General features: G+C 44.1%; 1 protein-coding gene across 1 annotated transcript; it reads left to right on the top strand.

Moving 5' to 3' along the window:
* The first annotated feature begins 317 nt into the window (after positions 1–317).
* Positions 318–23,110, top strand: fnbp1l (formin binding protein 1-like). The gene is made up of 14 exons (XM_080726371.1): positions 318–434; positions 1,268–1,318; positions 5,535–5,682; positions 7,133–7,195; positions 8,430–8,534; positions 9,507–9,635; positions 10,683–10,829; positions 11,172–11,396; positions 16,787–16,896; positions 18,112–18,244; positions 19,241–19,335; positions 19,542–19,699; positions 20,809–20,846; positions 21,459–23,110. The coding sequence occupies exons 3-14, from the start codon at positions 5,617–5,619 to the stop codon at positions 21,597–21,599; spliced, it is 1,410 nt and encodes a 469-aa protein (XP_080582497.1). The 5' UTR covers positions 318–434; positions 1,268–1,318; positions 5,535–5,616; the 3' UTR covers positions 21,600–23,110.
* The last annotated feature ends 718 nt before the right edge of the window (positions 23,111–23,828 follow it).

Raw genomic sequence — 23,828 nt, 5'->3', positions numbered from 1 at the left:
GTGCACGCTTGCCTTTCAGACATCAGCCTTGTCACCATACCAATTATCACAGTAAAAACCTCAGTGTTAACTCGGGAGTGTAATAAACATTTTTACAGTTAGAGTTCTCTGAATTCTCTCTGAATAAAGCATGAATGTGAAAAAACAAAAACAGAGGATTTTACAGTCCCTGTGTCCCTAAAGTACTAACGTTTATCTCCATCTTTTCTCTCTCCCACCCTGCCTGCCCCTCCCCCTTCATCTCTGCTCCTACCCCACCACCTCTCCCCGATTATGTTTCCTCCCTCCTTTCTCTCTGACCCCCCCTCTCTGCTCCAGGACCAGTTTGATAATCTGGACAAACACACTCAGTGGGGGATAGATTTTCTGGAGCGCTACGCAAAGTTTGTCAAGGAGAGACTGGAGATAGAGCAGTACTATGCCAAGCAGCTACGGTAGGCACACACGCACGCACAGACACGCGCACACACACACACACACACACACACACACACACACACACACACACACACACACACACACACACACACACACCTAAAGTCGTGCTGGCAACATTTTTGTCTTCATGTTTTGAATTCAACAACTCAACTGTTCTGTACACATTGAACCTGCTCAACACAATACACAATGTAACCCCTAGTGTGCACGCACGCACAAACACACGCATGCACGTACGCACTCACACACACACACACACACACACACACACACACACACACACACACACACACACACACACGCTCCATTCATGAAGCACACAATCCGCTTGGAGTGATTTAAAGGCAGCGCTACAGTGCAGTAGTAGAATGCTCCACTGCAGGGGGTTATTGTTTGTGTGTTTGATATCAAAGGAAATCCCTGCAGAGTATGATATACACTGCTACTGCACGTCTAAACAACCATCAAAGATTCAACTCCCATAAGCCATGTGTACTGTATGTGTTATTAGTGTTGAAAAAGCACGCACACACATTCTGCTTTCTAGTAAGGCTATTTGCATCCTGCTTTGCCAGTGTTGTTGTCAGAGCCTCAGGGGATGGATAGACAAGAGACCTTGATGGTTAAATATTTGATTCATCTTCAATAATGCACTCGCATCATATCAATCTATTCTTTTCTTATCTACCCGCCTGTCTATAACTTTGACTCATAACTCATTTAACCTGCTTGTCTTTCTGGGTCTCTCTCTCTCTGTCTGTCTGTCTGTCTGCCTGCCTCTCTCTGTCTGCCTGCCTCTCTCTGTCTGCCTGCCTCTCTCTTTACTCAGGAACCTGGTAAAGAAGTATTGTCCAAAGCGCTCTAAAGAGGAGGAGCCAAGGTGAGTACAGTACATTCACCGTACAGTGGTTCCACTGACCAGTCCTATGGCACGCTCTTTTAACACATGTCATCATGACGACACCATAGGTTACTAGTAAAAGCAGAATTTAGTAGTAGGATAGTGTCACAGCAGGTCAATCCAGAAGACAGATTTATTTAATATGTTGGCTCTTGTTATGTCGTGGTGCTTCTGGTGTTATGAATTGACTTGAAAAATGTATTTGTGATAACAACCAACAGCGAGCTTATCATTCCTACTCTAGCATCCGTATTACACAGAAACATTAATTTAGGTCAGGGGTCTTCAACAGGCGGTCCGGGACCCCTAGAGGGTCCTCAGAGTTACTACTGGGGGTCCTCCAAAACTGAGTGATAGAACGTTTTTCCCCCTTTTTTATATTAAACAGAAACACTTGAACTCTAGTGTCCATATTCTGAGAACTTTAACCAAAAATAGCAGATCTACAAGCCTCGCGCTGCAAGGCATTGTGAGCTTGTAGATCGGCTATTTTTGGCAAAGAGGTTTAGTGTAGAGGGGAAAAAGAGCAGTGAAAGGTCAAGTTTATAAAGTATTGACGGTTCAAGTTTTTAAATATCTGAAGACACAAATTGACATGAATCCAAAATACACTGATGATTGTGCTGTCAAACAATGAAACTATATGGAATCTATGAAAAGGTTGTGGGGGTCCCTGCTTCATCCCTCTCTCGACTAAGGGATCCTTTGCCTGAAAACGTTGAAGACCCCTGATTTAGGCTTTTCCCCCCCCCCACACACACACACACACACACACACACACACACACACATCGGCTATAAGGCATAATAAGCACCTACCATCTTCCCATGGCTCTGCTGCCACCTCGGCTGCGCTGCCTCAGGACCATTCTGCTGGTGTGACGCGATGATGTGACGTTCCGCTGTCCGCCACTTTCGCGCAAACCAAACGTAACAACAATACGTTTCTGGGGAGAAACGGGTCCTTAGTGTTGTCTCCGCGCCCAGGCCCAGTGAGTATTCCTGAAAATCCAGCCGCTCACACGCCACTCTCAGCGGTGTATGGCCTCGCTGCATTCCTGCTCCACACTGTGTCTGTGTGTCTGTCACACAGCTTCCATGGCCCAATTCCAATGTCCTCCCTGAAGCCTAAAGCGCTGAACCCTCACAGACTGTAATTGACGTCACCCGCTAGGTGCTTGAATGTTAGATAGAGGCTGCAAGGGCTCAAAATGGTCTAAACGAGGAAAATGCACTTTGAAGGAGAGTCCTTCAGACAATGTCCCTAACTTTTAGAACTCGTACCGTCCATAATTACAGTCTTTTAAAGGTGATTTAAAGGCAGCGAGTGTTTTAATCTGAGTGTGCTATTCCTCTGCAGAGGATGTACCGAAACTCTTTTTACCTATTTCTGAGGGCGCATGCAAGCGCTAGGGTTTAATATTTTCCCGGATTTGGGCTCATTTTAAATCCCGGGAATTTTCTGACCTTAACCCGGGCTTCCCGGGATGTCCCGTTAATATATAGGCCTATATATTTAAAAAAAAAAAGAAGAAAAAAAAGGAAAAATAAAAAGCGCAAAACGGTTTCCTATGGCTATCGGCCTGGCGGAGACAACAAGTGCCCACATGCGCTCTGCTCTGGCTGGGTAGAAAGATATGATCACCGGTCTGCGGGGCGGGGGCTGTTTGTCATCAGAACTTCAGTTCAGGACTCGCTTTTGGACCTTTATATTCGATCGGACATCATTAGGCTACAGATCAAATTCACATCATCCACCACTCACGCGCGGTCTCTGTGGCAGCCACAATTGGCTGCGCAATTCATGGGACTGTCAAACGCAGCAATGGATGTTCTTATTAATTTTCCTTCCACACTATAGGCCTATCTCTTTGAAAAGACGTTTTCTGCGCCCACTTGTATAAAAACAAAATATCACGACTTTAGTAGAGCGAAGATGATCATCGTGTTGCAGTGAGCAATTGTGCCCATAAAAGCGCTTCTCGGTTCAAGCAAACACACGCAATAGCGCAACCATCCCACTAATAAGGTAGGCCTACGCCAATGCAATTCATAAACTGTCACAAAGTGCTGTCAGATGTTTTAATTCTGGTTAAAACATATTGTGTGGAAATGCAAACCAACAGACTGAACAGATTAGGCTATTTCATGTTTAGAGTGGCAATGTGTGAGTCCAATTGACTGAGTGGAGTGGACACATAGGAGGTTGCAATAATGCATGCGTTTGGTGGTTACTGTTATATATCTCGGCAATTTATGGCAAATCTATCGTTTCATATTTATAGAAACATAGTAGAAATACAAGCTCACAGGGCGCGACACCGCAGCGCAGCTTCTCGCGAACGGCACTTCATTGCGTGCGTGCACCCCCCACCCTCCCTTTTTTTGCTGGAGAGTTTCTCATGTAAAACATAGACTGTATGTAAAAACGTTAAAAGCATAATTAACACGTTGCAGTCCGAAATAGAATGGGGGTTGGTAGATTAGCCGTGAAATTTCTATTATTGTATTGTGATCTGAGACATAATATTATGTTTATAAACATGACCCCGCAGCCCCTCCATCTTGAACAGCGCCGCTGTTTTTTCTTTTTTTTTTTCCCCCAGGCCAGTAACTCACCATGATTTTCTCGATCTCCGTTGGGATAGAATGGGGGTTTTGGCCGATCGTCGATGTCCCCGTGCGTTTCGCGTGCGCGATCCTTTCACGTAAATGTCCCCGCAAATAGTCCATGTGTGACTGAAGAACAGACCTGAAAAGTTTCGCTAGCATAGCCCCAAGCATGGCTGCAGGAGGAGCTCGAGTGTGTAGACAGTAAACGGATGGGTGGAAGGTGCCTTGGAGAAGGAGAGGCGCTGACGTCACCTCTGCTTCATGCACGGTCTGCATGAGCCATCAGTGCACGAGTGGTGACTAGGGAAGGTTAGACGATCGCCGATTTTCGGATCAAAAGCTTTTATTCCGGTTTTAAAGACAAAGTCCGGGAATGTGCGACGTGGCTGAGAGTCCCTGGGGGGATGTGCGATATAGTACGGTTTTAACATTAAGGGGCTCCCCTTGGCTTAGAAGGTGTTAATGCAGCAATAAGAATGTAAATGCGCCATTATCATCTGTCAGTGTTTTCTCCGAATCGCAAGTTTACAAGGGGCACTTTGCGCTGCATTGTGAGATGGTAGATCAGCTATTTTCGATGACAGTCTTGCTTGACAGCCCACGGAGACTGGTAAAATCCTTCCACACAGCTGACACAGACGAGATGCTTGCACGGCTGGCGAGGATAAAGTGTCAGGCAGTCTAATTGCCTCTGCGCTGCTAGTAAATTGTATTTTCTAACAAGGAAAAACATAACCTCCGGGATGACGGGTCTCGCCGCCAATTCCCGGGAGGGAAATTACGTGCGCTCTGCCCGGGAAGCCCGGATCCCGGGATCCCGGCATTAAACCCTAGCAAGCGCGCGTGTGTCCGTTTCTGTGTGGAAGCGATCGTGATCGTGTTGGAATTCACCCAGACAGCTACATTTCTCCTGTTGTTGTAGCTTCACCTAGTGTCCACTAAACAGTGTGTGAATGGACTATGGGCACTGTGGAAACCTAGAACCAGAGATAATCCCATTTCCCTGCAGAAGAAGAAGTTGAACCGAATGGAGAAGTGCTTTTATGGGTTATCTTTGCATATCGGTCTCCTAGCAACCGCGGATCGCACTTACAGTAGAGAGCAGCGATATTAATACGCTTGCATTTGAACGATCAAAAGACGGAGATCTCCGACCTCAGCACAAAACCGATACCTTTTAAAAAATCTAACCAAGTTTGAAGTGAGCGGGTGCGTGTGAGTGTGTGTGTGTGTGTGCGCGTGTATGTGCATGCATGTGTGCGTGTGTGCGTGCATGTGTGACACAACAGCGCGTGACTCAACAGCGCCACTGGTCACCAGCGGTATTGCAGCTGAGGCTACAAAGTAACATAGATAGTAACATAGTAACACACGGACAAAGCTATCTATAGGAGATGGTGTCACCACTGCTCAAAAAAATTAGATCTCCGTCCTCTGCCACGAAATGTGTTGAGAGGTCTGTTTCTACACTCACACTAGAAAACACTGAGGATTTACTGTCTCGCAGCAGTGATAATGGGACATAAAAACAGCCACAGTGCGTGACTATGTTTATTATGTGTTAATGTGTGTCTGTCCACCAGGTTCACATCCTGCGTGTCCTTCTACTCCATACTGAATGAGCTGAATGACTATGCAGGCCAGAGGGAGGTGGTAGCAGAGGAGATGGGACACAGAGTGTACGGAGAGCTCATGAGGTACAGCCAAGACCTCAAAGCTGAGAGGAAACACGTGAGTGCATGACCAACCTTTTTTTTTTTATGGACCCCCAGTTTGATATGCTTACTCAACAGTAAACAAACCAACATACAGTATAGGTGTAGGAAGTATCTGCACATTTCTAAATTGACAATTGATGGACTTTTAAGACCCTTTAAATACCTCTAAAATAAAATAACCTTGGCCATATTGTCAAATATTAAAGGCAGAAATTGTGAAAATAGCCGATCTACATGTTCACAACGCCTCGCAACGCAAGGCGTTGTGAACATGTAGATCTGCTATTTTCACAATAGAACTGTGTTATACAAAACGTAATGCCTCAACTCTCGTCAGGTTCCAGTTAAAATATGATTATTTTGGAAGTCGCGGGCTGAAAAGGTTGAGAGCATTAGGCAGCTGTTTCCCAAACAAGTGACCCCATCTTTTGGGTCAAGGACCCAATACCCCAATACCAATACCCCTGTTTCCTACATTTAAAAAATTATAGACTGTATATAAATGTAAATATTTATTCGAACGATTTTAAAAAGTTTAAACAAAGAAAACTTTTCATCAATAAAAGGAATGGAAAAAGATCCATAAATAAATAAATACGTTTTGCACCACATCGTGAGCTTGTAGATCTGCTATTTTCATTAGTTTGGTTCCCAGGTCTAATTTGTTTTAGCTAAAAGGTTTGGGAACCTCTGCATCAGGCCACAGACCTCCATTAGATTTTTTATTAAATCTCTGGCACCCCAATCTACACTGTAAAATCCTTAGTGTTAATTTAACCACTTAACCACAGAAATATTCTACGTTATTTCGCAAATAGTTGATCAGCAATCTCACAACGTGTCCTGCCCGCAACTCATTCTGTTGTGAGCCAACTTGTCACTGCATTTTACCAGTAAGCATTTTTTCCAGTGTATTGAATTCTCTAAGTAAGGAAATGCACACCATTTACCAATACCAGCTTCTGTGGTATGTTTTCTTTTTTTGTCTTTCTTCTTTTCCCTCTGTAGTATTCGATAAGCATTTAGAGGCCTCTAAACTTACACAATAACTAACTGAAAGGTAGTTCCCATAAAGAGTCCTATATCGTCTCTTTTGGGTGGAAACCAATGTACAAAACTGTTAACGTTTCTTTTTACAAGAACAAAAACCCACAAAAAATATGGAGATAAGCTGTTTCTGCCCGACAGCAACGATGTACAGCTGGCGAGGTTCACTGAACTTCAGTAGATCTGTGGTAGGGCCTCAGCAGGCTGTCTCTTGTGCTGTGTTTGTGGCTGCAATGCATTGAATATACTGTATCTGTATATGATGCATATGTGAATGTTTATTTATGTGTACTTTCGTGTGTGTGCACGTGTGTGTGTGTGTGTGTGTGCGTGTGCGTGTGCGTGTGCGTGTGTGTGTGTGTGCGCGTGTGTGCGTGTGTGCGTGTGTGTGTGTGTGCGTGCATGTGTGTGAGCAGCATCTACAGGAGGGCAGGAAGGCACAGCAGTATTTGGACCAGTGTTGGAAGCAGATGGACAATGTGAGTATTAAGGGATTTACCGCGAGGAGGAGAACAAGATCTAAATGTCATAATATGTGCTCTCTATGTTTCATCACTGACTGTACAGTGTACATGTGACCTGATCAGATAATATGTCAACCTGGGATGCCATGATTATGTTGTCGACACATTACCTTAAAGCTGCAGACAGTGTCCAGTGTGTTTTACTCAATTAGCATTACTGTATCCCAAAAAGGTATATACAGTATAAGGCATACGAAAAATAAATCATGTTGTCCTGTATGTATTTTATTTTATTAGATTTTTTGGGGGTGAAGGTTACTTTCATGGACTACTGTCCTAGCAAATGGAATCTGCAATTAAATGTTCCAAGTGTGAAAACACTGGAAAACCGCCTGGCCTACAATGACCAGGGACATGCCAATACCCCCCCTCCCCACGCACACGCACGCACGCACGCATGCACGCATGCACGCACGCACGCACACACACACACACACACACACACACACACACACACACACACACACACACACACGCCTAAAGTAGGTCCAGGGTACCATTGGAAAAAACAGCAAAACTGCTATGCTAATTCAAGATAACCTAGAAAGCATACAGTATGAATTGAAATGTTATATTTTTCTTGTTTTCCATGAGTCATATCATTCCTTTTTTTGAGGCCCTGGATGGGGAGTGTCTGATAAAATGGATATCAAATATCTAAATATTGAATCAAGCAAATTTGAAAGACATTAAATTACCAAAAGTTTTTTTTTTAAAGTGGAATATCCCTTTAAATATGTGGAATCGAATGGTATCACTGCTAGTCATCTGCTAGACATTCATGGGGCCTCGTTGCTAAATAATAAGGCTCACTCGTGTTTTATGGGTCATTCTCCCCATGGTGTTACCCCAGGTGTAGCATGCATTTGTGTGGTTGGTTTGTGCATCTTTAGCAGTGACTCACTGTAATGTCTCAACCATTCTGTCTCTGCTTCCTCTACTAATGCAACCCAGATGGGCTGGCAGGAAGATCCCTGTCTCTCTCACTCCTCTTGCTCCCAGATCCTGTCTCTCACCCCTCTTCTAGGAACATGAAAAGGACCAGAGACAAAGCATTGTCTCTAAGAGGATCTAAATGATTTTTCTGTGTCCATGCATTCACAGAGTGCCCCGTCTTCTCTCTTTCTCTCTCGCTTGTCTTTTCATCTGCTTCTCTGTTCTACCCTCCTGTCTCTTGTTCTGTCTTCAGAGTAAGAAGAAGTTTGAGAGAGAATGTAAGGAGGCAGAGAAATCTCAGATAAGCTACGATAGGTTGGACAATGACATCAACGCCACCAAGTCAGAGGTGGAGAAGGTACAGTACGCTGGTTCCATCTGCCACGCAGACACTTTTAATAGTTATGTAAATTCATCTGGAAATGCTTTGATTTGATTGAATATAGGGCATTCACGAATAGTGATTTTTAGTATTCGAATTATTCGACCTCAAAGTATTCGACAGGACTGGCCAAACTGTCAAATATTAAGTAAGCAAGAGGCGAACTTTGTGAAAATAGCAGATCTACATGTAGATTTATCTGCGGAAGCAGATAAATCTGCGGAAGCGAGTCACATTAAATGTAATACCTACAATTCCAAGTGCTTGTCAGGGTGGGGGTCCCCAGTTCAAATATGTTTCTTTTGGGGTTCACGGCTAAAAAGGTTTGAGAACCCCTGGTATAGAGCATTAACAAATTCATCCACCAGGGACGTTGACAACTCATTCTTATGACTTCCTTATGATTTTTTAAAGAGAAAACAATAAAAAAATAAAAATAAGCGAATATTCGACTTCGGTGAACAACATCGAAGAATAGTGACTTTGATATTCGAATATTCAATATTTGGTGAATGCCCTAGTTCAGTATGATTTAATGAGGAAATACTGACCTAGATTCAAAAGCTTGACAGTTTCTTCAATGGCCTTAATCTAAATTATAGTGTAACTATCTAAAACTCAACCAATTACAATGTGATTGCAGTGAGTAAATCATGGTCATAATGTTGTTTCTTGTGTCTTTACTCACGGTTATTGTGCCCATACTTGCTTGTCAGTGGTGGAAAAAAGTATCAATATACTGCAATGTAGAATTACTCTGTTACAATGAAAGTCAGGCATTCAAATGTGTACTTGAGTCAAAGTATTCATCAAAATATACTTAAAGGACCAAAAGTAAAAGTACTCAATATGCAAAATGTCCCATTCTACAAGTTCACAATGCGCTCCACCGTGACACATTGTGAGCTTTCATAACATAACGGCTGTATTGTTTGTATTTATGTTTAGGCCAAATCTCAATTTTATCTGCGAAATCACATGGCGGACGAGAGTAAGAACGAGTATGCTGCCCAGCTCCAGAACTTCAATGCAGAACAATGGAAACACTTTAACAACGCCATACCACACATCTTCAAGGTAAACAAACACAAATTAATCCACTGAGCTGTACACAAATCGAAACCCTTAACATTGGCAGTGCCATGCTGTAACTATTAAACTTGCCAGACCTTATCCAAACGGATCCCCCATCCAATTTGGCTCTGACATTCAGTGTGTCTTTTTCATTAACTGGCCATCCAATTCAGCTAATTATATTTTTTAGCAGACGGAGTGTTTGTTTTGTTTTCATTATATAGTGTAATCAAACCACATTGGCTACATGGGGCCAATACAATACCCACTAGTGGATAGATAGATAGATAGATAGATAGATAGATAGATAGATAGATAGATAGATACCTTTATTATCCCAAGGGGGAAATTCAATAAAGAGAGAGTACAGATAAGAGACGCGTTATTGGAAATCACACCCGAGTTCTAGGCAAACCCCGCCCATGGAAGCTTTTGATTGGCTGAACTGGCGCTAGGGAGGTGCGATCACTTAAACCTAACCCTAACCCTAACCTTAACCTCAGTAAAACTATGCCTAACCCTAACCCTAACCTTAACCTCAGTAAAACTATGCCTAACCCTAACCCTAACCTTAACCTCAGTGAAACTAAGGCGCTCTACAGACGGACAGCGGTTGCCGCCGGGGCTCCCGCTTGGATCTGCGAGGAACACGCCGCGGTGATACACAAACACACTCGCTCTTTGAGTAAACGCTGCGCGGTATTTCACAAAGATGAACACAATCCATCTCTCACCGCCCGCGTACGCATGCACAAACGAGCACGCTCGCGGGGATTTTCACGGGACTGCGCCCGCTCGCCTCGCCGCCTCTAAACTTCGCTGCGCGGACGAAATAGCCGCCCGCCTCTCATTGAAAATGAATTACTAGCAGGCGGTGACCGCGTACCGTGTGCAATCCCCTTACCGCTCTGAGTAACTAACCTGCCGACGGATGTGTAAACAAACGGCTCCGCCCAGAACTCAGGTGTGATTTCCAATAACGCATAAGAGACGTATGTTAAGTTAACCAGCGTTTTTCTATTAGTATTGATTCCAAGTTTTGCGCTATAGAACCTGCAGGACATGGACCAGCGTCGGACAGTCAAACTGGGAGAAACGTATCGGAGCTTCGCTGAAGTGGAAAGAAGAGTCATCCCCATCATCTCCAAGTGCCTGGAGGGCATGGTGACCGCCGCTAAAGCTGTGGACGACCGAAAGGTAAGGAGAGGAGGAAAAAAGACAAGAAAGGGAGGATGTGGGTGGAGAAAAAAGGAAAGGGGAGAAAAGAGATGGAGGCTGAGAGTTTTTACAAAAACAGGATATGATGCTATTACCCAAATTGCCATGGACTCCCTGAGTCAAGCTTGCTCCTGACCACATACCTGAATGGGACTAGGTGTTGTAATCCTTGTTTATAACTTGAGAAACTTGGGTCATTTGAACCTGTAGCGAACGAAGGAAGGGAGGTAGACAGGAAGGCAGGCTTATAATAATGTTTCTTTATCTTATTATTTTTTATTTTACAATCTGTATTGTCTGACACCCTCACTTCTTCAACAGGATTGTGTCATCGTGGTCGAGTCCTTCAAGTCAGGCTTTGAGCCACCAGGTGATTTCCCCTTTGAGGACTTCAGTCAGAATCTAAGCAGAACCGGTTCGGACGGGACCATCAGTGCTACGTCTAAAGGGGACAGAGATGGGGGCACGCCTGGGCCCCGACCTGACCCCAAACACGCCATGAGCAAGGCCAAGAACAAACTCTGGCTGTTTGGAAAGAAACCCAAGGTATGGGATCACCTGCTAAGCTGCAACACTCAATTCTGACCATATCCACATGCTAGTCATTTCGCTCTTACGTCATACTCGGGGAGTAGGTGTGTGACGTAAGAGGGAAATGTCCCCGTGTGAATAGGTTCGGGACACGCAACAACATGACTTTGACTTTGTCTCCTGTTATTTTTTACTGTAATCTGGTCAAATGAAGTGGAATCGTGCCAAAGCGACACACTAACGGTACACTAATGCTGGTGCACGTGCCACATGGCGCTGAGCAGGCGTCGTGGGTATAAGTGCTTAGTAGTGCATGACACCCCTCTCTCTCAAACCATTTTCTGTCTCGCCGATGTATACTACCTGAAAGCCTGATTTATAATTTGTGGTATAAATTAGGTGTAACAAAACCAGGGTTAGGACGTAAACTATACAACACTTCCCGTCTTTTTCATTCCTCACGCGTCACTGCAACCCTTTCATTATGGAGAAAAGCACATTTATAATTTTATTTCCCCTTGCAATTGTGTGCTCTTTCGGTATTCTGTGGCTGGTTTAGCCGGTCCTGTGATTTATACTTAGTGTTAGTGGTGATAATGATATAGGGCTATCATGATAATGATATAGGGCAAAGCTAGCCTTTCCTTCCGGATGCACAGAGTGGACCTTGGCCCTCTCCATAAAGGCTTGGTCAATCATTAACTAAACCATCATGTGACTGTTAGCCGAGTAACAAGGAACTTGTTCCATTTTATTACACTCTGTGAGTTAAATCAATATGCAAGAATATTACTGTGTATAGTTTTGAAATGAGATTTCAATGAAATAACATTGTATAAACTATCGTCACTGTCGGGCAGTAACCTTGTATCTCCATGTTTCAAATGTGTACATTTTTTGATAAAAGCATTTAGCAAAGCCCTGCTTCATCCTACAAGACCGTCGCACGAAACTAGTGAAAACAGCAGATCTACAAGCACAGAACGCCTCGCATCGCGAGGCGTTGTGTGCTTGTAGATTGTCTGTTCCAGAGAGAGGTCATATGGGACTGCTGTTCATGCAAAAAAAGATGATGTCATTCGGACAGCTGAGACGTGTCCAATCAATATTGACCAAAATTAAGCGCTCCCTCTCTCAAGACTCATGAACCAGAGAGCTGAATTTGCAACGGTGATGTCATTGCAGAGAGGATGAACGAGGGAGAGAGAGAGAGAGAGAGAGAGAGAGAGATAGAGAGCAAATGAAATCCAATTCACACAGTATGTGGTTCTTCTGACCTTCCCCTTGTATCCTCTCTTCATCCCACTGCCAGTACCCTTTCTCCTCCCCACCCTCCCCCCCTCCGCCTCCCCCCTCTACGTCCTCCTCCTCCTCCTCCTCCCGCCACCACCACCGCCCTCGACCTGCCTCCACATACGTCCCCTCTCCCCCTCGGTTCAGCTCCGACCCCGTAGGCTACTGTCTGTCGGAGATAAAGACTACAGTACCCAGAATTCCATCTTTCAGGGTCCTGAGGAGAGGGGTGAGCCGGCCATTAAGGTGTTAGAGTGAAACGGATTGATGTGGTTTTATTTTTCTCTTCCATTCCCTCTCTCTCTCCCGTTTTTAGTCTTACTCTTAGTCCCTTTCTTTGTAGAACGGGTACACATTATTGTGTATCATTATTTTATGCTTTAACTATTGAAAAATAGCAGATATAGAAGCTCACAGCGCGGCACCGAGTGCCGTGCTGCGAGCTTGTAGATTCTATATTCTTGTAGATTCTTGCCCCGATTCTATAAGTGTCTTTTGAATCCTTCTAAGATTTTTTGAAAAACCTATGTTTCTATGTCAGCAATCTGGCTGGCCATCGTCAAAGAAAAGGTCCTTTTCACTTAACTGGAGCTCAGTTGGTCTGTTCTTGAGAGACTACTATGTCAGTGGTTCTTAAACCTTTTCATGTGAAGGACCCCCAAAATGATATGTATTTGGCCACCGACCCCCATCTCAAAATATTTAGTTCCAGGGACCCCCCAGAAGCAACATTTTTGTTACAAACGTTCGCTTTGAATATACATATATTTGCGCACATTTTTATGACTTTTTCAAAAATAGCAGATCTACAAGCTCGCAGCTTGTATATCTGCTATTTTTCACTGGTTAAAGCATTCAATAATTCTAGGCCTAAATGGGTTTTAATTCGTCCATTCACCAGCCTTTCTCTGACTTATTGCTCGCTCATTCTCATTCTCTCTCTCTCTCTCTCTCTTCCTCATTTCCCCTTTGCCTCTCCGTCCTGCTGCCTTTGTTTAGAATCAGACGCGCTTGTGCTCCAATCACAGGACTAGGGCTCCTTGCTGATGGACAGTGTGCAGTGTGTTTTGACGTGTGCCGTGTTTAAGTTGGTTTGATGTGGTGGATTTTGTGGGGGGAGGAGGAAGGGCTTCGGGGGTTGACACTGACATTTCAGCAGTGTGAGGCGAGATTGTTGTGGTAGCACATCAATGCCAGGTTTGGTTTTTGACGCGAGTCTGCAATGCTGTTTGCAGTGGTGTGAAGTGACTAAGTACTTTTACTTAAGTACTGTATTTAAGTACAGTTTTGAGGTATTTGTACTTTTACTTCTACTCCACTACATCTCAGATCCAAATATTGTACTTTTACTCCACTACATTTATTTGAAAACTATAATTGTTAGTTACTTTGCAGATATAAATTATTATATCATAAAACTTGCATAAACCACATTAGCCCTATTTTATTCCTTGGCTATTTACAGACATTTTGTACTTTTACTTTAGGTACTTAAGTACATTTTGATGCCAATACTTTTGTACTTTTACTCAAGTGCATTTTGAATTCCAGACTTTTATTTCTATATTGCAGTATCGATACTTTTACTTAAGTAAAACATCTGAGTACTTTTTCCACCACTGGCTGTGTGTGTGTGTGTGTGTGTGTGTGTGTGTGTGTGTGTGTGTGTGTGTGTGTGTGTGTGTGTGTGTGTGTGTGTGTGTGTGTGTGTGTGTGTGTGTGTGTGTGTGTGTGTGTGTGTGTGTGTGTGTGTGTGTGTGTGTGTGTGTGTGTGTGTGTGTGTGTGTGTGTGTGTGTGTGTGTGTTTTAACATAGCTCTGCTAATGATGTGTCGGTGTGCTGTGAAACAGAGCTGTCCGCCGCCGGGACGGTTTTAACACCGACTACTCAATGTCACCCCCAGCTCAGTTCCAAGCTGAAACCTGCTGTTTGCTCAAAGTCATATCAATCCTGTCAGACCAACTATATGTGATTAGTCATTCTCTACTCCAAGTAGATTTAATCTGTCTAATGGCACTCAAGAGAAGAACTGGCGGGCTGAGTAGATGGCTGGGTTGGCTGACATCCTGACTGTAAGGCTGGCATTGGCTGACATTGTGCCTACCGCGTTGGCTGGCTGGCTGGCTTGACATACTACTGCAGGGGTCTTCAACGTTTTCAGGCCCCTTAGTTGAGAGTTAGATGAAGCAGGGACCCCCACTACCTTGTCATAGATTCCATATGGTTTCATTGTTTGACGGCACAATCGTCAGTGTATTTTGGATTCATGTCAATTTGTGTTTTCAGATATTTAACCACTTGAACCGTCAATACTTACTAAACCTTACCTTTCACTACTTAGTCTGCTCTTTTTCCCCTCTACACCAAAGCTCTTTGCCGAAAAATAGCCGATCTACGAGCTTGTAGATCTGCTATTTTTGGCTAAAGTTCTCATAATATGGACACTAGGGTTCAATTGGTTAATATAAGAAAGGAGAAAAAAAAGTCTCTATCACTCAAAGATTTGGAGGACCCCCTGTAGTAACTCTGAGGACCCCCTAGGGGTCCCGGACCCCCCGTTGAAGACCCATGTACTACTGTAACTGGCCTGGCTATCTCAGTTGTTTGCCTTTAGTAGCTGGATGGCTTTCTTACTGGATGTCTCGCAGGCTGATGTTTGATGTGCTGTTTTTGGCTGATTAATTAATATGCTGGCGCTCTGGCTGGCCGACATACTGACCACTAACATGCTGTCCATATTGTCTGTCTCTTTGCCTGGCATGGTTGTCACATTACTGCTCAGTGGTCAGTCAAGATGGTAAGTGTGTTTGTGTGTGTGTGTGAGAGAAGTGTTGATCCCATATTTAGTCCCAACAAGTGCATGTTCCCCATTATAGCCATTAGCCAATATAGAGTCAAACCCTATAACCGTAGACAACTCCCCATAGTATCTACAGTAGTTATGACACTGTAGTGGTACGTAACTATTGCCTTCCAACACTGGTTAGAATAGTTTACATCCTCACTTCAGACTGACAGACCATATTCTCTAAAGGAGCTCCAAAACGGTGTTCCAGCATTGTGTAGTTTTAGATTATCTGAGGTTTGTTGACGAGCTAAAGGAGGCAGCGGTGAGTTTGTATGGTGTGTGTGTAAAGCAATGCTGAACTTGGGTAGAAGAAGGGGATGTATAGCTACTTGGACATGATATAAGTCAACATATTGTCATTCATTGTTATCTGTTGATTCTGTGAGCAAGGAACCGGAAATGGCAATCAATTACACTGTGCCCGTTCTCAAAATCAATTAGCATATAAATGAACAGACAAAGTGCATTTTGCTGCTAATAATAAAACAAGTAACACAAGCAGAGGTGCTTGTGTTACTCCAATATTGGTGACCCAATCGTTTTTTATTGTGCTAGAGAACTTCCGTCAAGGTAGTATAACATGAATGCAGCCATTGTGCCTCTCCAGCATTGACAATCGACAATTACTTTTTATATTTTGTCATAATACACTTGTTCAAGTGCTAAAAGTGTGATTTTCTTTCTTCATAGAATGAGATTGAATAGAAGCTCCTCTTTCACAGATGCAAAAGAAAGATAAAGATGATCAACAGTATTTGGATTTATATCATGACCAGGTAGCAGTACAACTCCAAGGATCAACTTCGCATTAACTCTGAATTATCTGAACTGACCTAGCAAGGAGTTGTCACCCTGCCCCAAAGGATATAACCACATGATGAACCCTATATACTTTGTCCGGGGTGACCGGGTCCCTCAGGGATCTAAACCTGGTCCCCTCCTTTTTCCCCCCATCTACACAAAATCTCTTCACCGAAAATAGACGGTCTACAAGCTCACAAAGTGTCACGATGCGACGTGATGAGCTTGCATGCCTGGCATTTTCACAGAAGAGACACACACAGTTAGTGCTGCTGGCCTCCACGAAATAAAGTACTGGAGTCACATGATACAAAATGCTGTGTCAGAAAACCCTCACGGGCTACAAAGAGGCACTTCTGGTGGGAAAACAGTGGTATACAGTATATCCTCTGCACTCCCTCTCTGATTAGGCATGGCCTATATGAGTCGGTGCGGTGTTTTGAAGATGTCTTCTCCCCACCAGGCCCCCTCCCTGGAGGACTTCAGCCATCTGCCTCCGGAGCAGAGGAGGAAAAGACTGCAGCAGAGGATCGATGAGCTGGGCAAGGAGCTCCAGAAAGAGGTGGATCAGAGGTATGACGTTTCCTCCGTCAAAGAGTCCTAAGCATGACATTCCTGCAGTGCCTTTAACTCGCCATTTACTGTATGTAGGCCTGAACGCAAATCTGTGTCACTTTAGATTTGAACCACTTTCACCATTAATTTATAAACAAGCTACATACTGTACAAGCTTGTAGATCTGCTATTTTTGAAAGTATTGTGAACATTTGTGCAAGTCTTTGAATATTTTTGGCCCGATTCTATAAATGTCTTCTAAATCCTTCTTCTAAATCAGTGGTTCTCAAACCTTTTCATGTCAAGGACCCCCAAAATAACAGGCATTTGGCTGCGGACCCCCATCTCAAAACATGTTATTCCAGGGAACCCCCAGAAGCAAATATTTTGAGTTACAAATGTTCGCTTTTAAAAATATATATTCAAAGACTTGCAAAAAAAAATCTAAATAAAAAAAAAGCAGATTTACAAGCTCGCAGCGCTGCAAGCTATTTTTCAATAGTTGAAGCATTAAATAATTCTAGGTCTTAATGGGTTAAGGCCCAAATGCATCTAGTTGACGTTTGGCAACAGTGGGGTTGTCTTCCAAGTGCGTGTGTTAGAAGCGTCCGGAAGCCAGTCTGAAAGGTTGGAAGTGGCGTTGGACGGAAATACTAGAGAAATTAAAAGATGGTGGTTTTTCTGACAATGAGACAATGGAGGGGTCTTTAGCACCCTCTGGGCTCTCTACCCATTCAGCTATGGCTTCTCAAAATGGCATGGAACTCCCAAAGAGATTCATGTATCACCACAAAACTTTGAAGAAAGGTTTGTCACCGATTGGTGGTCGACCTCCCCAGGCCACGCCCTCTTCAATTTTTTGAAATTTAGCCAAAAAGGTGGCCTTGACTTTTGGGTTGAAAAATGTCAAAGGACAAGGTCACAATTGAAAAACAAGGACAACATGACATGATGTCATATCTAAGGTGGAAATTGGAATTAAATTTTTTGGCAACTCGCCTTAATCCCTCTGTGTAATGCCTACCGCCCATCAAACAGCACTCCTCAGCAAAGAGCTCTAGAAAGAGGTCAGGCACACTGAAATCCTGCTGCATTTGGTGCAGCATTTGAAGGACAATGTGGCCTACAAAAAACCTGCAGTTGGTCACATTTGTGTGTGTGTGTGTGTGTGTGTGTGTGTGTGTGTGTGTGTGTGTGTGCGTGTGCGTGTGCGCATGTGCGTGTGTGTGCCAGAGATGCCCTGAACAAGATGAAGGACGTCTATGAGAAGAACCCCCAGATGGGAGACCCCGGTAGCCTGCAGCCTAAAATATCAGAGACCATGTGTAATATGGAGAAACTACGCTCTGAGATCCACAAAAACGAGGTAGGAAAGGAGGGAGGGACGAGCCACGTTGTAAGATAGAAAGGGAGGTAAAGTAGAGAACTGAATGTTCACAGTTCACACAAAGTATCCTAGACCAGTGGTTCTCAACATGTGGGTCGGGACCCCCATGGGGGGTCACCAAATTATTTTGGGGGGTCCCCAGATGATTAACTTAATGTGCAACATTGTTTTCTCACTCAGCAGTTAACACACCAACATAACATTTAAGTGTATAGAGGCTTACCTCTAAATTGTCAAACATTAGAGGCATAAATTGTGAAAATAGCAGATCTACATGCTCACACGTTGTGAGCGTGTAGATCTGCTATTTTCACAACAGAACCGTGTTATCTAAGCATATAGATTGATTGATCATTAAAATAAACATGCTCCGAGAATGCATGCGTGACCACTTTGCACGGCAGCCGAAATGCATGCGTGGCACGTGGGTCATGCCACATGCATGCATTACGGCTGCCGCGCGAAGTGGTCGGACGACGAGAAGACGATGAAATGGTTGAGAACCTAAACTAAACCTACAGTATGGAACAAGAAGCAATCTAAAATACAAAAGGGAGGATGGATGGACGAATAACAGGGAAGCTACACAGAGGAAGGCTTTCCAAGCCCCTTTTCTTCTGCCAGTTATAACCTGATAATTGAGAAGTATTATCTTGACCTCTGTTGTACCCCGAGTCTGCTTGGTCTTTGATGGAACATGCAGGGTTTAGAGCCCCCTGCTGGTCAACTGCAGTAACTACAAATACAGACTTGTTATTAGAGCGTCAGTGGCTCGGATAGTGTGTTAGTCTGGGCCTATTATTATTATATTTTACAGTAAAAACTTTATTGTCAATTGCAATATTATTATTTCCCATATATTCCCCCTCAGTTATACCTAAAACATTGTGTTGGAATCAACAGCCCGGTGCACATTCATATCTAGCCAGCCTACAGTACAACGTTTGCATCTCTGTCTGTCCTTTCCCTCCTCAGTCCTGGCTATCGGAGGTAGAGGGAAAGCAGAGTTCCAGAGGAGACAGAAGACACAGTGCAGACAACCACCAACACACCCCTCAAGGCAGAGAGAGGTACACACACACACACACACACACACACACACACACACACACACACACACACACACACACACACTCAACTACAGTACATAGATACCACTGTAAACGAGGGTCATTCCTCGGCTGTTTCTCAAGGTTAAATGAAGGTTTACGATGATGATGATGATGATGTTTATTGAATTCTGCTGGCCTTCTCGTCCCCATCTCTCGTTCCTCAGTCCCGAGGGCAGTTACACAGACGACACCAGTCAGGAGCACCACGCGCCCCCGCAGCACGGACCCCCCCACGCCGACCCCCACGAGTTTGACGACGAGTTTGACGATGACGAGCCTCTTCCTGTCATCGGACACTGCAAGGCGCTGTACTCCTTCGACGGTGAGCACACTCTGTCTGTCTATAACACCTGACACTGTGGTTCTATGGGTTTGTCGCTCTGACATCATGCTCTGATGTCACTGTGATGTCAGGGGAACCACTCTAACAGAATTTGTTTGCTGCTCTGACATCACTCTCTGGCTTCACTGTGATGTCACACTAACAGAAACCCTTTTATGCCCATCTATGGAGTTCCCTGATGTCATCAATATTAAGCCCATTTCTAACAGGACTTCATATGGGAATGCCCATATATGGAGGCCTCAAACCACACTAACAGAATCCATATATGGCCAAGACAGCCCATATCTGTTTGGCTGGGTCTACAGACAGGGATCTCCCTCGATGGGCATAAAAGGGTATGATGTCAGATGGCATAGACATCATAGGACTTTCACATAACGAATAACAGAGTAAGCATGTTTGGGCTCTCACAGCATATCTCCTTATACAGTATATGTATCTCCATAACTGGTCCGATATACATCACTGGCCAGATGGACAAGAATGGGCTCGACCGCATGTCGCCCTGAGGCATCTTAACTAGTTTTCATATTGTAACTATTTGTGTTTTTTCATAAATGAATGCCCTACTTGATCATTCTACCACACACACAAAAGCATCAAAAGTAGCAGATCCACAAGGTCAAAGCGCGGCACGAAGCGGGACATTTTGAGCTTGTAGATCTGCTACTTTTTAATTTGAATCCTGAAAAGTAACAGTTTTGGACATCATGAAGTTTCCACCCAAGTGACAACCAGCGTCAACAACCCAGCATCACGCATACAGTAATGCTTCAAAAAAGATTTGGCTTACTGAAACCCAACAAGTTCTCTACGGACATTCGGACAACATCGTTTCATACGTTTTGAGTGGTGAACGTTTGACTCCAATTTTGTCACCTGGATCTCCGCTGTTTTGTTTTCATCATCCACTGACGCTCGCCCACCGCCAAGATAAACACCTGCAATGGAATGTGTTCGCTTTGGTTTCTCAGCATTTTGTTCCCACCAAACTTAATTTCCGCAAGGAGTAACTTAGGAGTGTCATAAATACTGTGTTCTGTTATAACAACATGTGGACTCACTGTGGTTTCACTGATTTCCAGGTCAGAACGAGGGGACGTTGGTGATGGCAGAGGACGAGGTGAGAGTCTTTTAACCACTCATTTAATTCTCCCCTCATTTATCATTTCCCCCAACAATTCAGTTGCATACATCTGTACAAACATGTGTTGACCTCATACACTACAACACTTTGTGTGCATAGCAGCCATATTGGAAATAACTTACTCCTTACTTCATTCACTGGGCTTAACAATGATTCTAATGAAGGCTCTGTTCCAATTAGTGTAGCACAGTGGTTCTCAAAGTTTCCTTTTAGTTCAAGGACCCCCATGACTGTGAGAGTGTACCAAATGGACCTGTAAGAGTCCATTTGGTACATTCTCAGAGTTACACACCCATAAGGGGCCATTTGGTAACCATGAGGGCCACCACACTTTGAGACCCGCTGGTGTAGCAGAGCACCCTGACTCTGTTTGACCAGAATGGAACAGAGCCTTCATTAGTAAATTAAATTGATAACACCTGTGAAGGAAGTAAGGAAGTGGCCCAATTACTTTCCAATATGGCTGCTGTGCATAGAGCCCATTTAGATACACTTGTAAACATTTGTATCAGATGTTTGTGTGTGTGTGTGTGTGCGTGCGTGTGTGGCTGGCGATTAACCAACCCCTGCCTCTCGTGTTGAACGCAGGTGCTGTACATCATCGAGGAGGACAAAGGAGACGGCTGGACCAGAGCCAGGAAGCAGAGCGGGGAGGAGGGCTACGTGCCCTCCTCCTACGTAGAGATCACCATGGAGAAGAACAGCAAAGGTGCTGTCACGTACATCTGAAGCTGCCGTCCATCGCATCCATAACACCTCTCTTTACACCTCTGTTTCCCCTCCTCCCTGTCACAGTTAAAACCCTGGACAGGGAGATCCAAGCGTCCGGATAACTGCATGGACATTTCACCTGTCTGCCATTCAAACCCTGCCTCCCCTCCCCACCACCACTACCATGCTTTTCTCCATCTTCTCCTGTCGCTCCAACCAACCAACCAACCCTGCATCCCTTTGTTCTTGCCCCCCTTCCTCTCTGTGGAATGGGTGTTCTGTGTGTGTGTGTGTGCCTGCGCGCGTGTGTGTGTGTGTTCCTGCGTGCGTGCGCGAGTGTGTGTGAGGTGAGCACACGGACAACCAGAAGGACAACCACTCTTGACAGTGTTTGAATGACTTTGCATCTTATGAGGTGTTTCTGTGACCGTCTTGCTGCTCGCTGGAGCCGCTGGTAAAAGCTACACCTCCTATCTTATCGATCAAGACATTTTAGAAGATTTTATTTAATGTTTCAACAGCACTGTATTGTTTGTTTTTACTCCTTTTTTTTCAAATTCTGTTTCGTTTTTTTGTAAACGTTTGTTTTTAGTGGGAGAGATGTTAGACTCCCTGATGTTAAGCTCATTGGATCAATACAGTGATGGAACCTAAGACATGAGCAGATTTGTGTGTGTGTGTGTGTGTGTGTGTGTGTGTGTGTGTGTGTGTGTGTGTGTGTGTGTGTGTGTGTGTGTGTGTGTGTGTGTGTGTGTGTGTGTGTGTGTGTGTGTGTGTGTGTGTGTGTGTGTGCGCGTGCGTGCGTGCGTGTATGTGTGAGCGTGCGTGTACATCGGTGTTATTCCTGTTATTCACTAAATGTAGAACAACACTACTTAATTTTGATCAGATTAAATTATTAAGTCATCCCATGTTATTTGAGATGTTCAGGATGAAAAATGTATGTTATGTTTTTTTTTCCTTCTTCTAATACGATAACATGCAAAAACAGTGTTCATGTCGTACATCAGTTAGGTCCGGTTATAGCCAAGTTGTAAGGCCAAGTATAAATGACCCGTTAGGAAGCAGGAATATAGTCTATCTATACTCTGGAGCAGTCCACCGTAAAATATACCAATAGGAATTATTAGTTGGCCCAGGGCTGAGAGCCCTGTTCACTTGAGTTAATTAATATCACAATTACACGTTTTTAAGTAGAATTGTACAGTTGTACAAAAGTAGTTCCAGTAATCTGCTGTATACTGTCAAGTGCACTGTGTCTGTTACCATGCAGTCATGCCTGTGTGAGTTCTCTGAATGTTTGGGTTTCACTCTTCAAGAGTCATGCATGCAAACGGTTTGGTTTTGAGCCATGGCCGTCCGTCACAATGCTGGCGATGGACAGTTCCAGTTCGGTTCACTCCAGGGCAGACCTAGGCATTCACCCTGTGCATTTTTCAAACACACACCAATTCAGAGAACTTTATACACATGTATTGATATTGTACAGTTTTTCATATTTCTTTACATACATTCCAGTGAAATTAAAGGTGAGCTGAAAGTCAGTGGTGTGTACCCACATGATGTGTTTAATGACAGTACCTCTATACAATACAATTATTACATACAGAACTACATTTATTGATCTCTGGTAATGTGTTCCAGTGAATATAAATATCTTCTTGGGGAGTGGCTGTGTTCTGCCACTGTTAAAACATCTATGTTATACATGCCTTACACTCACTGGCGCCTGTGTAGGCTCTGTAGACTGGTGTGTGTGTGTGTGTGTGTGCGTGCGCGTGCTTGCGTGCGTGAGCAGATTATGAGCACATATTTGGTGTGTGTGCTATTGGTAACATTCTCTTTCTCCTGTGTGACTGCAGGTTCCTGAGGTCTGCAGGGTGGCCAGGCTGATTTGGTTGGCCGGTGGAGGGTCTCACGCTGATTGCTGATTGGTGGTGGTGGAAATAGGGGTGTGGCTGACAGAGAGGGGGAGGAGGAGGGAAAGAGAGAGAGATGAGAGTGAAACGGAGGGAGAGAGGGGGAAATGGCTAGACGGAGAGAGGCGAGCTTGGAGCCAGGTTGCATGTCTGCATGCTCACAACATCCATGGCCAGTAATACAACTGAGTGCCATAGACCTCCATAAGGGCTTGGTCACGCATTATGTATGCGGAAGAGAGAGAACAGGTTTATTGCTAAAACTGGCATTGTGACGTCAATACACATTTTGGAACAGGAAAGACGATGGTAGCCATTTTAGAAGTCG

The sequence above is a fragment of the Nannobrachium achirus genome (genome assembly GCF_963921795.1).
Source record: "Nannobrachium achirus genome assembly, chromosome: 1".
Lineage (NCBI taxonomy): Eukaryota > Metazoa > Chordata > Actinopteri > Myctophiformes > Myctophidae > Nannobrachium > Nannobrachium achirus.
Note: the sequence above shows the minus strand (reverse complement) of the source record. Positions and strands in the feature narration are given on the sequence as shown.

Excerpts from the sequence above, each read along its gene's own strand:
- fnbp1l (XM_080726371.1), top strand. The coding sequence starts at position 5,617 with ATGGGACACAGAGTGTACGGAGAGCTCATGAGGTACAGCCAAGACCTC. Across the intron at positions 7,196-8,429 it reads GTTGGAAGCAGATGGACAAT|AGTAAGAAGAAGTTTGAGAG; the intron begins GTGAGTATTAAG and ends TTCTGTCTTCAG. Across the intron at positions 11,397-16,786 it reads TGTTTGGAAAGAAACCCAAG|GCCCCCTCCCTGGAGGACTT; the intron begins GTATGGGATCAC and ends TCTCCCCACCAG.